The sequence below is a fragment of the Lepisma saccharinum genome, chromosome 7, assembly GCF_977018435.1.
Source record: "Lepisma saccharinum chromosome 7, izLepSacc3.1, whole genome shotgun sequence".
Taxonomy (NCBI): Eukaryota; Metazoa; Arthropoda; class Insecta; order Zygentoma; family Lepismatidae; genus Lepisma; species Lepisma saccharinum.
In genome coordinates this window covers 42,734,285-42,750,235 of record NC_139235.1, presented here as the reverse complement: position 1 = coordinate 42,750,235, position 15,951 = coordinate 42,734,285, and the positions used below count along the sequence as shown (strand labels likewise).

Genomic DNA, 15,951 nt, shown 5'->3' with positions numbered 1-15,951 from the left:
TTGGTATGCACACACTTAGGTGGAAAATCAAGGAGTATACCTGCACAAATTGAAAACCCCCTTATGGCTCCATTTTTTTAAATTTTTTTTTGGTTGTGCATGTGTGTGTGTGCATGCATATGTAAATGAATGAGCTCATCTAGACTATTTAAATTACATCAATTTGATATTTACAGATTTTTGGTCTTCTAGATTACATATTTATTATTTCTGGGATTTGAAAGATTAATAGATATATCTTGCTGGACTTCTGTTATTGTGGTCCCTTAGGCAGACAGATATATAAATTAAGATTATTTATGTCACAGTTAGTGAACTAGGTAGATTTTAACTTGCTAAACTATTGCTTCATATATTGTTTTTTTTTATCAGTATCAATAGGCTTCAGTTGTTAGTGGAACACAGAATAGATGGAATTAGACAGTTGAGAATATGTATATTGCATTAAATTGATAATTTATGGTTACCTCAAGTAGCCAAATATGTTTTGAAGATATCACTATGTTGTTATTATTTGCTTATTCATGTTTGACTATTTTACTGCCATAAACAGATCAGCAACCAATCAAAATAATTTTTAACATTAAACCAGCATGTGCTATGTCTAAGCTTTAGAAAATTAGACTATTTGATAATCTGTCAATCACCAAAATTCCATCTTTAGAGCTCTGATTGGTTCAGAAATACTAATAGTTGAAATTAATGACTTGAAAGATTTATCCAGTGATATTTCTTGCAAGCGACTAGTGTTGAAGAATACTTTTCTAAAAAGTAGCATGATATCACTGTATGAGGTTGATGCAGATTTTTCCACTGTATTGTGCATGCATTTTGCTTATGTGGCATAGTTCTAAGTGCCTGTGAGTTTTTGTGTTTGTAAAAGTGTATTGATCATGTAAATGAGGAGGCGAGGCAGGAGGGGGGGGGTGACCATTTTGTATTTTTGTAGCTTTGGTTTTTGTTGTCTTGGTTGCAATGAATTAGTTTGTAGCTTGTCGTTCGTTCACACAAAATTTAATTTCAAGTTTTTGTTTGCATTCTGGAGGGTACTGTGCAGTGTAAAAATACTTCAGGCAATTGTGTCTATTTAATGAACTTGATACTATGTTCACAACAATGATTCCTGTACATAATTATAGAGAATTAATGTGTTTCTAATAAGCTTACCAGACAAAAATGAGATCCTTTCATGGAAAGATGCAGACTGGATGGTCAAATGTTTTGAGGGCATTTGGCCTACAATGAATTGGGTTCTTTGGTTTAGCTGTCACAAGTTTGAATTTCAAATGACTAAGGATTACTTTTCATTCAGCATCTCGTGGAGGAACCATTCTGGATATTCCAATCTTCAGGTTAATACTTGCAGAGTGCACAAGACTAGAACGATCTATATGATTGGTATGACAAGAATTCGGAGAGCTTTTCGTACCTTGAGTGGTGAGAAAAGTATCCAGTTTCTCCTGTTAAAAATGTATGACCTACTTAGATCAAAGGATAAATAAAATGCTCAGATACGAAGTTTATATGGTCTGCATAGACAATTCGAATTACACTAAAATTTAATTTACAACTCTGCTTTGAAGACCCCCCCCCCCTTTTATTTTTCAATGATGGTTGCAGTCATATCCAGCTGAAAACAATAGTTACATAGTTAAGTTGGTGTTTTAAGTCCACTTTATGCACAGTAAGGCTAATCGGGACTGGATCTACAGTTTAAAGTGGGATCCAAACCACTATGTGCCTCCACCAGGTATTGAACCCAGGACCCCTGTGCCATCGGGGAGGCCTGAAAACAATACTATTTACAACAAAACATTCCCACTCTTACATTATCAAGCACAAAGTCTGGGAAGAAGGTAAATGTAGGCAAAGCATATTTGGCATATGTGGGACAAAAAAAAAAGTATATTTTACATTTTTCTCACTACAACAGTTGAAACATGGAATAATTTCATTTCACTTGCTCATTGTGAAGCTTTACCCTTGTTTCCATTTTCATTAGAACAGGTTGTAGTCCGGATTGTTTGTGCATAGATGTAGACTTTCATAGCTAAACATCTGTGTTGGAGGCCCTCAGAATACCTATCATTCAATCATATTTTTTACACTCAACTACTGTTCCTGAATATTGTAGATCCAGAATGGCTTTCTCCTTGTGATATTGAGCAAAAGACAACACTTGGTCATCTGGAATCTGAATATAGCCCTTCTTGATCAGGTTCATTCACCTCAACTGAAGGGCCCAATTCATTGAAGGTAAAGCACTCTCAAAACAAATGACTTCCTTTCAGTTTGGGTGTGCAAACACGAAATATTACCTCTAGTTAATAGCAAATTCCACTTTGACCCAATACTGATATTCTTAGAGCCTTTAATCAACACTGGATTAATCGATACTTGGAAATTGAAACAATTTATAGTTAAGAACATTAGCTTTTAAGTCCACTTTATGCACAAATAGGCTAATCAAAATTGGACCTACAGTTTAACACTTTAATTGCTAGGTTAAATTTTGATGGTGTGTACAGGGAGTCCACAAATGAAGTATACACTTTCAGATTGCTTGCAAAAATGAAACTACTATATAGAACAAAGAACTTTTATGCCTCAAACATATACCATAAATGCAAGTTTTGTTCAACACAGTCAGTATGTCTCCACATGAGCACCGTTCGTTGCTCGTAGGATATCCAGACAATAGTACAGTTCCATCCATGTATGCCACATTAATGCGTTCTCAGAGATTACGTTCCTTCGTGTTGGAGGTACTCTGTGATAAACTGTTCTAAACTTTCGATGCACTTGTGTAAAAAATTTTAACTCTGCAAGCCACATGGCTTTTGCTTGCAGAGATGCTATTTCTGTTTATTGAGCCCACTAGCACCACCTGTTGTCGGAGTCATGAACTAGCTCAACATTGCCAAACTTTCACAGTTGCCTGTTAGTTTTCCTGTCACAGAGAAGATATATGTTATATAATTTAATTTTCATTCTACAGGGAAAATATGTTGTATACATCATTTATAGACACCCGGTATAATTATTATGCACATGGCCTGTATGATAAGCTTTTTATTTGCTTTCAAAACTGACTCCCACACCATCTATCATCATGGACATCCGCAGGATTTTTTCCAGGGAGGGGCAAGGAAGGTATTTGTTTCCAGGGGGGGGGGCAAACAAGGCATATTTTCCCCAATAATAGTGTTGTTCCCTAAAAAAAAACATAGCTTAAATTTGAATTTATCATATTCATGCAATGATTAACACACATTATTGTGCATGAAATGAAATTATATGTGTAAAATATATAATTTTTGGTTGACTTTCATTTTCCAGGGGGCCATGCCCCCCCCCCCTTTCCGGATGTCCATGTCTGTCAGAAAACTCAAACCAAAAGCTATTCAGGCAGCAAGAGAAACTCAACTCAAACAAGCATTTATTTTTCAAAGAAGCTCTGTAGCTTCTGTAGCTTGCCTGCAAGTTGTGTATCAATCTGATACACATGACAGTTAAAGTGGAATCTGAACCACTGTGTGCTTCCACCAGGTATCATACAGGACTCCTTGATTACACTGAGCCATCAGGGAAGCCCAGTTCAGAAGATTTATAAATCATATAATATAGTTTTTACTTGGAACTTAGTTTTAAAATATTCATAATTTCACATGACAATTTATGTAATCGCAAAATCCATTTCTCCCCAAAATGCAGTTGCCAAAATGATGAAAATTATGCATAATTTTCATGATATTTAGACTCTGCGAAAGTGTCGTGACATTTTTGTACACCCTACTAGATTCCTGGACTCTATAAAAATATTGACCAGTATTGGTCATTGAAGTCAAAAAGATACTTTCCAATACAATACATTGGTACCAGTAAAGGCTTGGTCTTATTTACCTTTTCTCAAAGAGGATTCTGATTTTTGTCTTGTATTCTTCTTACAAACACACAAATTTGTTTTAGGGGATATCAAAAAGTAATTGAGTAAATTTTTTACAGCCAAACTGAAATGTATTCACAAAAACTGAAATGTACATTTTGAAAGTTGAACATTACTCTACTTTTCCACATAGCATCCATTCACATTTATACATTTGTTCCCCCGTGACACCAATTTTTCGATGCCCATGCGGTAGAAATCGTTCGGCTGGATGCGTAACCAACGACGCATAGCTGTCACAACTTCCGTGTCGCAGCTGAAGTGTTTGCTGGCAAGGTGTTCCTTCAGTGGGCCGAACAGATGAAAGTCTGATGGGGTCAGATCTGGACTGTAAGCTGGATGCTTGATAATTTCCCAGTGCCAGGAATTTATTTTTTACGTCACTGATGCAGTCACATGGGGACGAGCATTGTCATGGAGAATGATGACCTCCTCCAGAGATTTTGTTGGACTTTACGGTGCAGAGCAGCTCGTAGACAATCCAGTGTGGCACAATATGCAGTAGCATTTATAGTTGCTCCTTTTACCCCAAAATCAGCAAGAATGACACCCTGGCTGTCCCAGAAAATGTTGAGCAAAACCTTTTCTGCAGATGGGGTTGTCCTGAATTTTTTGGGTGGGGGTGAGTTTGTGGGTTTCCATACCATACTCTGTCGCTTTCATTCCCACGATTTATCCCCAGTAACAATGCGGTCTAAGGAATAAGTTTCTAGCCCTATGGTACTGGAGTAAATGCTCAAGACTGTATCCCATACGGTCCTCCATATGCTATTGTCTGAGCTGTCTCAGGACCCATCTCGCTGACACCTTGCGATACCAAAGTTCTTCAAGGATGATGGTGTATGCACTGCCATATGAAATACCCACTGCATCCGCTGTTGTTTGGATTGTTGACCGTTGATCCTCCTGAATCAATGCCTCCACAGTGTCAACATTGCTCTGTGTATGGGATGTGCGAGGCAATCCAGAACATGGTTCATCAAAGACATTTACACGTCCTGCATTGAACTTTGCACACCAGTTACAGACATTTGTGAATGTCATGCACATGTCACCATACACTGCACACAACTCACGATAGATTTCAGATGGTTTCTATCCCTTTGACCAAGGAAACCGAATCACACTTCGCAACTCAACTATGTCGCACGTCTCAAGTGTAGATGCCATTTTGAAACAACTGCCTCTCAGCGTACTCAAGGTACACGTGGAAAGGTGGCGAAATACATGTACTTCCAAATGTATGTTTCAGTTTTTGTGAATACATTTCCGTTTAGCTGTAAAAAATTTACTCAATTACTTTTTGATATCCCCTCATAATTAGGCCCCCTCATGTGTAGAGTTGGCTTTACTTTCCAAATAAGTTCTTTCTAACAAGTGATAGCATCCAATTGTTTCATTCCAGTAATGTGTAAAAGAAGTATTGACATCTTTCCTGGTCAAGAGAAGAACTTTATTGCTGACCATCCATTTTTATTTATAATATACGAAACATTACTCAGTGTTATTCTGTTTGTTGGCTCTTTAAAGAAGCCCGAAGTAAAATAAGACATGGAGACAATTTGGAGTAAAGGAGTTACTTGGTCTATTTGTTTTTGGTTTGTACATTTGTCTGTACTGTCCTTTCCATAGAACATACTTGTGAAATAAATCTGATTAATTTAAACTGTTTTTTTTTAATTGCTTCATTTGCAAACACCTCTTTTTATTAGTAGTATTATTTTTAATCTCTTGGCAGCTTATTTTATCAGTGCATTTTCTTTCGGCTTCTAATAATTCATGCCCGACCCTGTGGCCAAGTGGTTAGCACATTGCGCTGCGACGCCAAGGGTCCCGGGTTCGAATCCCGGTCGGGCTTGGTTGTTTGTGAATGTCCATTCATCAATTTCATCACTCATCCCCATCTTTGCAAATTAGCCAAGAGGCACAAAACGAGAAGTAAAATAAACTAAATCAAAATCAAATCTAATAATTCATGATAACCAAACTAAATATGTAGTTTCTGATCTCGCGTATAAAAGAAATCCTATGAAAATATTGCAAATTCTGATTGTAATAAAAACGTTGCATATTGCATCTGAGCAACAAATTTTACATTATCCCATATCTTATAGTAAATCAGTTTTGCCACTTTTTCACCAGACATTTAACATAGTAGTGTGTGTGTGTGTGTGTGTATATATATATATATATATATATTTGTCTCAATTTTGTATTTTGGAGTGGTTTTAATTAGGTAGCTAAATGGTTAGCACTGTTACCTTTGCAAATGCATGGCTTTCGTGTGAATGGTCCTAGTTTTATTCTCAATGTATTCTCATGACATTTTTAATTTTGCGAGGACAATTACTGGAAAATAATATAAGAATCTGGTCTAGAGAACCATATAAAGGCCGAATCACATGGAACTGGATTTTCAGAAGGGCACTGGACTGGCTACCTGGCCAGAAATTATGGCTGCTTGACTTGTTTTGACGATTAGACTTGCGTTCTAATTGCAACTGGCTTTCTCTGCTAGATTCTGCAGAATAGCCAATCCGAGCGAAGTTTGGTCATATGAAGATAATCTGAGAGTTTGGAAAGAGAAAGTTTGTCTGTGGCTTTCGAGTGATGTTTGTTTGTGTTCGCTGCTTGATGAAAGAAAAGAACAGAGAATGTGAATTTGGGTTCATTAATATTTGGGAATTTATCCAAAGCAATGAGATTTGTACACGACAGGTGTGATTAGCTGATAATGAGAATCCTTATTATTACCAGTGTATTAAAGGTTTGACATATTTATTTGAACATAATGTATATTTTTATGAACTCATCCTGCAAATTTCATGCATGAATATACATACCAGAGTTCATTGAGTACACGTTGATTACCATACTTTCTATAGAGCAAATTTTTGTTCCATACAAACACTTTTAATTTTTAATAACAGCAGTAGCTATTATCCTACAATGTTTTTCAAATCGCTTGTCCATCTTTTTAGCTTGTATGCTCTTTTAAATGCCTTGTGGAAATAAAAGCTTTCCAACAAGTATGGTAACAAGTATCATGAAGCGAAAACTAGCAGATGAGCCAGTACCGCTCAACTAGTCCATGTTCAACTGGAAAATTCATACTGGAAATCCAGTTCCGTGTGATTAGAGCTTAACAGTGGCAGTGGAACTTGATGCACAGAACAAAAGTTACCCAACAAAAAGGTCCTCTGATGTGATCCCCATCATTTTTTTAATTATTTTTTTTAGCTATATTTAACATTAACCTAATACTATATCCTTAATGTCTCTTATCCTTTAAAACGATTTTTAATCTGAGGCTATTTGAAAGTGAAAGGTGGTCTCTGTCTTTGCAAACTTGTCTGTCACATCTTGATAAAAGGCATCGTTATAATGTTTCCAAAAGATTGCTTAAATTTTTCACTCTCGTGCAAAATATATTATTCCCCTGTCACCAATCATATATTTGCCCTACTGCTCTTCCAAAACGTATGTTTTTGTCTTTAATAAAAAATGCTTTCTTGATACACCACAACAATATATGGTAAACCATATTTGTATGTGGATATTTAACTGTTCAATGTGCACCACTGGGGTAGATACTGCAATGGGCCATTGCTGCTGCCTCAAGATTACATTTCAGTATGTGTGTGTGGGGGGGAGGGGGGTGCCTACATTTAGGCCAGGATGTTTTTTTGTATTAAAAAAAAATCTGGAAAAATATCTTTCTTATTCAATGAAAGTAAAATGACCATATTACTTCCTGTTCAAGTGACTTATGTCCAAAACATATCATCAAAACATAGAATATTCATGAATATCCAGTGGATGTCTACTGGATATTTCTGCATATCCAGAACTTTGGTATGAATATCCAAGAGATATTCATTAGATTTTCCTTGGATATTTGTGTGCTAAGTGGGTTTGCCAATCTGTGAGAATAATAGTTGCATAGAAGTGGGCTTGTTATTGAATGATTGAAAGTAATCTCCTAGTTTTCATGTCCTGTTTTACCTGAACGTGTGTGTTGGGACAAGTATGCATGTTTTGTCAGTTCTCCACAAATGGTGCTTAGGGTTTTTATCTCAGGTTGATTCTGTTGGTGGTAGAAAAGAAATAGGAAATACAAAGTTAAATAATGCTGTGGGCCAACACAACTGGCCTTTCTGTACTGGAATGCAAGTGCATTATAATTTAGTACAAAATTCCGCCACTGTTATTACTTTTATGAATATAGAGGCAAATTCATGTACCCTGGTTTTGTAAAGTAAATGTCTATGCATGCACTTTCACAATAGGTTCTCTTCTCTGTTCCCACTTGGGAAGGTTACTTAAATAAAAACAAGTAACACATTACCTTGCCTTTACTTTGCTTCCAAAAGTGACACTTTATGATTACAATCCAGGCATTTATCTGCTTTCACAAGTATCACATCTGTTTCTGTCATGTATATTTTCCTATGCATGCATTCACAAATTTAAAACCAATAAACACATTCTCCAGTTCTGAATTTAACAAGGTAACACAAAGTAAAAAAGGTAACAGGTTAATCACATTACAATATTCCCTAGCCCTGTCTGCTCCATTTGCCATCCCCTCAGTTCCTTAATCCACTTCAATGAGAAATTGAATTCTTCAAATATTACTTTGCTTTTATTGAGGGAAGTGGGAAGGAATATTACATACCTTCAAAGTTTTTTTGAGAAATTATAGTAATTTTTCCTCCAGTTCACCATTTATGCTAAGGTGGTCACACACCTGTAACACAAATTAGGTAAGAACTTACTTCGTCTTACAGATGAGACTGTTGTATAGATTGGTTTGTTTTGCATATCTAATTTTTATTAAGAGTTACGCCATAGTAATTAATACTGTATTTCTATTGGCCAGTATGAATATGTGTTGGTAAAATTAGTAAATAGTATGTACTGTAGTATAAATTTCTGCCATTGTTATTTTTATTAATGAATATAAAGCTATAATTCATATACACTGTGGTTTTGTTCAACAAAATACACTATTTCTTTATCCAAGACAAGATCCATTGCAGCCACTTTGTTGTATACTTTATTTAAGAAAGTGTAGGAATCAGTAATGTTCTTTTTGGAACACTTCCAATTTCAGATCTGATTTGATAGAATATTAGCACACAGATCATCATTAACATAGTATAGTTTAATGTTTACATAGCACAGTACCCAGTGTGTGCTAAAGTAACATCATCAGCACACCCCTCCTTGTGGTGGCGCCACTGGCCAAGATGTTTAACTTTTAATTTATGTGGAAAACAGTGTGTGTAATAAGTAATAACGCACTAATCCGGTTCATCTTCACTCGCTAACCTATCTTTTATACACAACAAGACAATTCCCTAAAAACACAACAATTACAAGAGGAAGAGAAAAACAAATTCTCCCACCTTCTCCTCCCCCATGCACAGGTAAACAAACTGAACGTCGAAAATATTCTAGACATATGTTGTAAAAGAAATTGTCGAAATGTCAAAGGAAATTTTCACCACCATAGGATTTTTTACTTTTAAAAAAATATAAAAGTCCGGATGGCCCTATAGATGCATATATCTTAATATATTAACTTTGGATAAATACTGCGTTCGTTTTTCCAAAAGTAGGCAGAAAAGTAGATAGTGCCTTCTCACGAATTACTTCCCAACGGGTCTTACAAATCAGTCATGTTTAGCGACTTCTAAACATGGAAACTACTGTATGTGTCCCTTGTCGTGCCAAGCAAAAATGAACTCGGCTGGTGTCTTAGGACCAGCGTGGCTACCCCCCCTGTTCCCCGCTGAGACTTCTTCAACCCTCTGCACATGTAAACTTGGTTGGGCCAACTTTTGGATGGCTCGGACAGTTGCCTTGCAAGGGTATGAAACAGCTGGTGATGTCACGTGGAGGTTGGGTGCTCGTCACCTCGACCCAAGTCTTTTCCACCATGAGCTTGAACGATTGCGAGATTCGAATCTCCTTGTCTGTAAATTATAAATGTATTAATTTAACAATACTTTGGCAAGGTATGTGTTTCTTCTGAGGGTAGTGCCATGGCACGGCGGCTCTGCCCTTTGAGCCACCGCTGCATCAGCATATGTCTAAAGTGATCTGAATACAGGGTTATCAAAAAGGATTGTGCAAAAAGGAAAGGCCTGTAGTGAGATTAGTCAGTTCCCAGTTTTGCCATTCACAGAAGGAAATAAAGAAGAAAGGCTTAAAGTTCTCGTCTCCGTATATATACATAAGTAACTGCCACTAGTGGTGTTGTGTGTGCAAGATGGGAACATCAATTCAGGCGAATTGTATTTTGCATGATCGAATTCGAGCAGTGGCTGTTGTTACAACTACGACATTTTCAGACCAAATTTGGCAAGAGTGCACCACATGGAAAGGCATTGAATGTTGGACACTATTGACTGTTTATCCCCAAGGATGCCCACATCAAGCACTTGTAATGTGCATGGAGAGTTCTCTCAATGCACGAGGGCCATCCGGAAAGTAGTACCCGTTCTTGAATTTAAAAAACTAACAAATATTTTTTTGAAAAAACTTTAATTGTTAACAACAAACTTTAAGCTACTTCTCTACATAGTCTCAATGTACATTTAAGTATTTGTCATAACGTGTGACAAGTTTTTGTAACCCAGCTTCATATTCCTCTGCCGCCAGTCCATTGAGAAAAGTAGTCACTCCTTCTTTCAGTTCCTCATCACTATGAAATGTAAGGAAGCGAGGGACTCACCTTGCATAAATTTTCTCATACTTCAGATGATCTTCGACAATTTCATGAAGAATTGTTCGTGGAACATCAGTGAACTGTTCACCGATTTCATCCAGTGTGATCCGCCAATCGTTCTTGATGAATTCGTCAACTGCAGTCAGCAGTTCATCCGTAATAACAGACGGGCAAGGAAAGTTTACTTTCTCTTGGTAGACAAGGCTTAACATTAAGAGGCCATTATACACTTACAGGAAAAAACAACTATTTCCCTTATCTATGGCAACCAGAGCTTTAATACGTATATTGAGGCAAAAACTGGGGAGCAACTATCCCTTAAATCGTCGCCACAGTAAGGCTGTCATTTTAATCAGAACGTGAAATCGGAACATTTTTTGCCACTCAACTCCTCTGTTTCCATGCATTAACGTTGTGCGCCGGAACCATCTCAGTATGTGTGTTTGTCCATTTCTTCTCATCAGGCATAGAAACTTCTATGGTGTCTTTGAGTGCTTTTACAAAGCTGTTACACATGCACGAGATGGACAATCCCCTCGACAACGCGAGATTCAAATTGTGGGCTGAAAACGGGATGCAGACAGTTCTCGAATATTTCTCTCTGATTCGAGCCTGAACACCACTAACATGTCTTGTCCTCCCATGTTTGCAGCTCTTATAAAAACGAAACCCACCAAATTGTTCAGATTCAGGCCTTAGCACTCACAAGTGTTCAAAAATGCCTCTCACAGCTTGCGCTGTCTTGTCATATATCGGCACGAAACAAAGGAATTCTTTTCGAATACGGCTGGATCACGAAACAATTAATGCACAGTGAAAACCCTTCCGTTCCCGACACATCTAATGTTTCGTCTCCCAGTATGATCAAATGCTCATTTATCTCCAGTGACGTGCCCAAGGGAGGGTTGGTGAGGTCATAACCAAATTTGAAACAGTATTCCTTTTTTTTAAAAAAAAGAAGAAGAAGAAGAATGTCAAAGACAGGAAAGAAAAGAGAAAATCAGGACTCGGCACCAAAAATAGTAGGTATGCGTAACCTCTCTCCCTTCCGAAAATGCTGGGCACGCCACTCTTTATCTCGGACACATTTTTTAAAATCAACTCACCAGAAGTTTTATCATTCCGTATTGGAGATTAAAGTAAGATGTGTTCTTCCTGCAGGTTTGGATATGATCCTTTAGGGTGCTGTCGTCTGCCTGCCTTCACACCTAACCTTAACAAGGCCCTAATTTTCCATCCTTGTGACTTGGATTTTCAAGACTTAGGAAGGTTTCAGACCGAAGGACATGCGATACATGTCGATTGGAATGGGCCATCAACCTCAACGTTTCACACCGTAGCGACACAAAAGGCCGCACAAACCTAATTTCGACTTGTGAAATCCTCAGGCGACATGGTGTGAAATCTCCCTTATTGGCCACTGTCATTGTCACCTCGAAGTAGTAGCTGTTGTTGACCACAGAAGAAAAAAATTCTCCTCAACCAGTGAGAATGCTCCTCAGTTTTCTTCTCTCTCCTATATTTTCTGTGCTTGTTCACTATACAGGCAACACCCTACGGTTTGATATACACAGGACACGTACTATGTAGACATTTTAACGAAAAATCGGTTGAAGTCAAGGATGGCTAGGTGGCTCAGTTGGTAGAGCCCTGATTCGGGTTCTGGTAGAGCCTGCACACGCTCGTTGATCTCTTCAGCCCTCGACCCAAACTAGCACTACACTGAGGCCACAGAAGTTCTGCTGTTGTCAATGTCTTCATTTTCAAATCACTATATCTTATAAAGCAACCAGAGGACGCTGACTGATCACTAACTGACTGTATGAATTGTCACACTTACCTCTGAAATCTCATTAACCATTCTTTGTACAGATCAACTGAAAAATTGAATCCGCGTATTTATATCCTGATTATATTCTAGAACGTTCCGCAGATAAAACGATTCGTTAATATTGTCAGATTGACTCCTTCTCTCATTCAAGAACGTACCCTCTCCTGCCTTCCAGAGATTAGAAATCACAACGAATCACCCTACATGTGGCGCTACCTTTGTTGTACAGCTTCCAAATGCTGACAAGTCTCTACATAGTGCTCAAGTGCGCTGCTACAACACCGAAAGCGCAAGAAAAGTTTACGTGCAATATTATCAACAACAGGGTTATAGAACATTCCCCGTCTTGTCTCGATAATTGTCTATCTCCTTAAATCATCGTCACATTATTCAAAAAGACAAAAACCTAATTTTATCTAGTGTAAAATAAAAAAAATCCTGGGGGGCTCGAGCCACCTTGGATACGTGCTATTAACAATAACAGGGTTATAGAACATTCTCCATCTTGTCTCGATAATTATTTCTCCCAAATTATCATCACATTATTCAAGAAGCCAAAATCCTAATTTTATCTAGTGTAAACAGAACAATTTCCTCAAGGGGGCTTGAACCTCCCGATTCCCACCTTGGATACATGCTATTAAAAATAATAGGGTTATAGAACATTCTCCATCTTGTCTTGATAATTATTTCTCTCAGATTTATAAATTTATTATCTTCACATTATTCAAGATGCCAAAAATCTAATTTTATCTAGGGTAAATTGAAAACTTTTCTGGGGGGGGTGGGGCTCGAGCCAGCGCATCCCCACCTTGGATACGTGCTATTAACAATAACAGGGATATAAAACATTCTCAGTCTTGCCTCGATAATTATTTCTCTCCTTAAATTATTTTCACATTATTCAAGAAGCCAAAAACCTAATTTTATCTAACGTTAACTGAAAAATTTCCTGGGGAGAGGGTCGAGCCCCCTGTGCCCCATCTTGGATACGTGCTATTATCAATAACAGGGTTACGGAACATTCTCAGTCTTGCCTCGATAATTATTTCTCTCCTTAAATTATTGTCACATTATTTTATTTCACACCACAAGAAACAAAAAAAAACTCATTTTATCTAGTGTAAACCTAAAACTTTCGGGGGGGGCTCAAGCCTGCTAAGCCCCCCCTCTGGATATGTGCCTGTCTCCAAGTTAAAGTTTCGACACCAGCGCCAAACAGACAACTAATCAATAACATTGTCTTCATAAACCTCCTTTAATTGACGGTGAATATCACATGGTCGCACATTCCTGGCATTGAGAAATTTGATCACAGCCCTAACTTCACAAGAAGCTGAGTATCAAATTCGTTTGAACATTGTAAACACTCACAGACAGAAACAATAACTACAATGACAGCGCTACTAAACTTCGCACACACTGAGCAGACAGCCAACTGAAGTCGTTTGACCTTGAGCAGCTGCTATTTGCGTCGCTATCGCTCCACACAACACGAACAGGTACTACTTTCCAGATGCCCGTCGTATGTCATGATCTGAATAAGAAGGCAAGCAGTGCAGTACTCTGAAAAGGAGGTGGGGGGGTTAAAGTAAATTATACAACCCATTATTTGGTTGTTGTCAACACTGGCAGTGTAATTTGAGATGGGTGAGGCAGACAACAGCCAGCTGTTCTGGAGTTGTGCAAATTCCAGTGCTGGGGACATTTGTCTTAACCCTGAAAGTCGACATTATTGACATGTTTTACAAATCGTTAAACTTAAAGTAATGCTTCGATGTTTGTCTACATGGAATTTGGAACAGTTATAATAATTTATTTCAATAATTCGGTTGTTTTTTTTTTTTTTTTTTTTTAAGGAAGCAAATGTTAATCTTGGAGATTGTGCTTTCTGCTAGTGGTGTCATCTTTCTAAGCTAGGCAGAAGCCTCTGGGAGCATTTCTTTCTTGTGTAGAGTGTAGGCGGCCACAAGTTGGGGATCTGGTGCTTGCCAATGGCTTGCTGAGGGAGTTTGCGGCTATAAAATTTCATGAAATTGAGTGCGATAGAAACTAAATAAGGCAATCAACATAAAGTGCATTAAAAATATTTTATTAGTGCAAGCAGTACTATATCTTTGCTACTGGTCATGACTGGTGTAGAATAAATTAGCCTTACTTTTGCAAGACCCTTTTTTTTAAAAAAAAAAATAATCCTGTAGTTATGAGAAACTGTAGTTGGTTTAAAAGTAATTGAACCAACTCTACCATTCTCCAAAGGTATTAAAATTACCATTTGAAAATATTAGGTTGATACATGTTTCTCAACCTTTACCTCAAATTTACTTTCATGCTTTCTTGATTTACAACCACACAAATGGACTTCCCAATGGTGTAGAAGTAACATTATATCCTTAAGGAATCACGAGTTTGATCCCCAGCATAGGTGAAGCTCTTCGGATCCCACTTTAAACTGTAGGTCCAATACTGATTAGCCTATCTAAGCATAAGGTGATTTTAAACAGCTTTGCAAACTAACATTTTGTGTCTTGTTCAATTAGTACTGCTTAGTGTCATTTGTATGAGAAAAATCTTGAATGCTTGAACTCAATTCAAGAATAGATCCTATGAAAAATTACTGTGCAGAAAATTACAGAATTTTTACAATCATCTTATATAGTGCATTCATATTTTCAGAATGTGTGTTCTACTGCTTAGAAATAATGCCAGCAGAATCAAAGATATTTGAAGCTAACCACCCATTCATTTTTTTTATATATGACTTGGAAACAAGAGCTACCCTGTTCATTGGCCATTTGAAATCACCCAAATCAAACTAAACAAGGAGAGACTGTAGGTATGTCAGAGTAAATATTTACGTAAATGTTATAAATATTTGCAGATCAATGTGAACAGTCAAAGTATGTGTGTGCAAATTGAGGTAGCCCTTTCTGCACACATGCATTATCATCATTCTTCGCCGTTTCCTGCCTTTGGCTGGGTCGACATAGAAGTCAAGCCTTTTCATTTATTTCTGGTCTTCCTCCACTCCTCTCTTTCCATGGTGTTCAAACCTTTTCCTCTTCTCCTAACACTCTCCGCTCTCTGCTCTTTCCACCGACATCTTTGTCTCCCCTTTGGCCTTATTCTGACTCCTTATTCTATCCTTTCTAGTCTTCCCAATTCTACTCCTTAAAAATTTCATCTTCACTGCCTGAATCTTTCCTTTGTCTCTCTGTCATTGTCCAAGTGTCTGCTCTGTACGTAATTATTGGCACATAGTATGTGGTGTATATTACCTTCTTGCATTTCATAGTTACATCCCTGTTCCATATTAATCTTCAAATGCTTTAATCGAGTCCACCACCCATTCGTCCTCTTCTGTTTACCTTCTCATTTATTCTTCAACTTCTCTCAATTATGCCTCCTAGATATTTGAACTCTCCACTACCCTCTACT

General features: G+C 37.5%; 1 protein-coding gene across 7 annotated transcripts in view; it reads left to right on the top strand.

The window, feature by feature from the left end:
• The window catches only part of LOC145989824 (iris-like), a 152,079-nt gene that overhangs the window by 92,127 nt on the left and 44,001 nt on the right, over nucleotides 1-15,951 (top strand). The window contains exon 8 of one of the 7 annotated variants that reach the window (XM_083125199.1): nucleotides 15,190-15,349. The exons of 3 other annotated variants lie outside the window; for them this stretch is intronic. In XM_083125199.1, the coding sequence (XP_082981325.1) occupies nucleotides 15,190-15,332 (143 nt within the window). In that variant the 3' untranslated portion in view covers nucleotides 15,333-15,349. Of the gene's footprint in view, nucleotides 1-5,351; nucleotides 5,603-15,189; nucleotides 15,350-15,951 lie in introns of those variants that run through there. 3 more of the 7 variants (XM_083125198.1, XM_083125201.1, XM_083125204.1) reach the window with 3 other exon arrangements.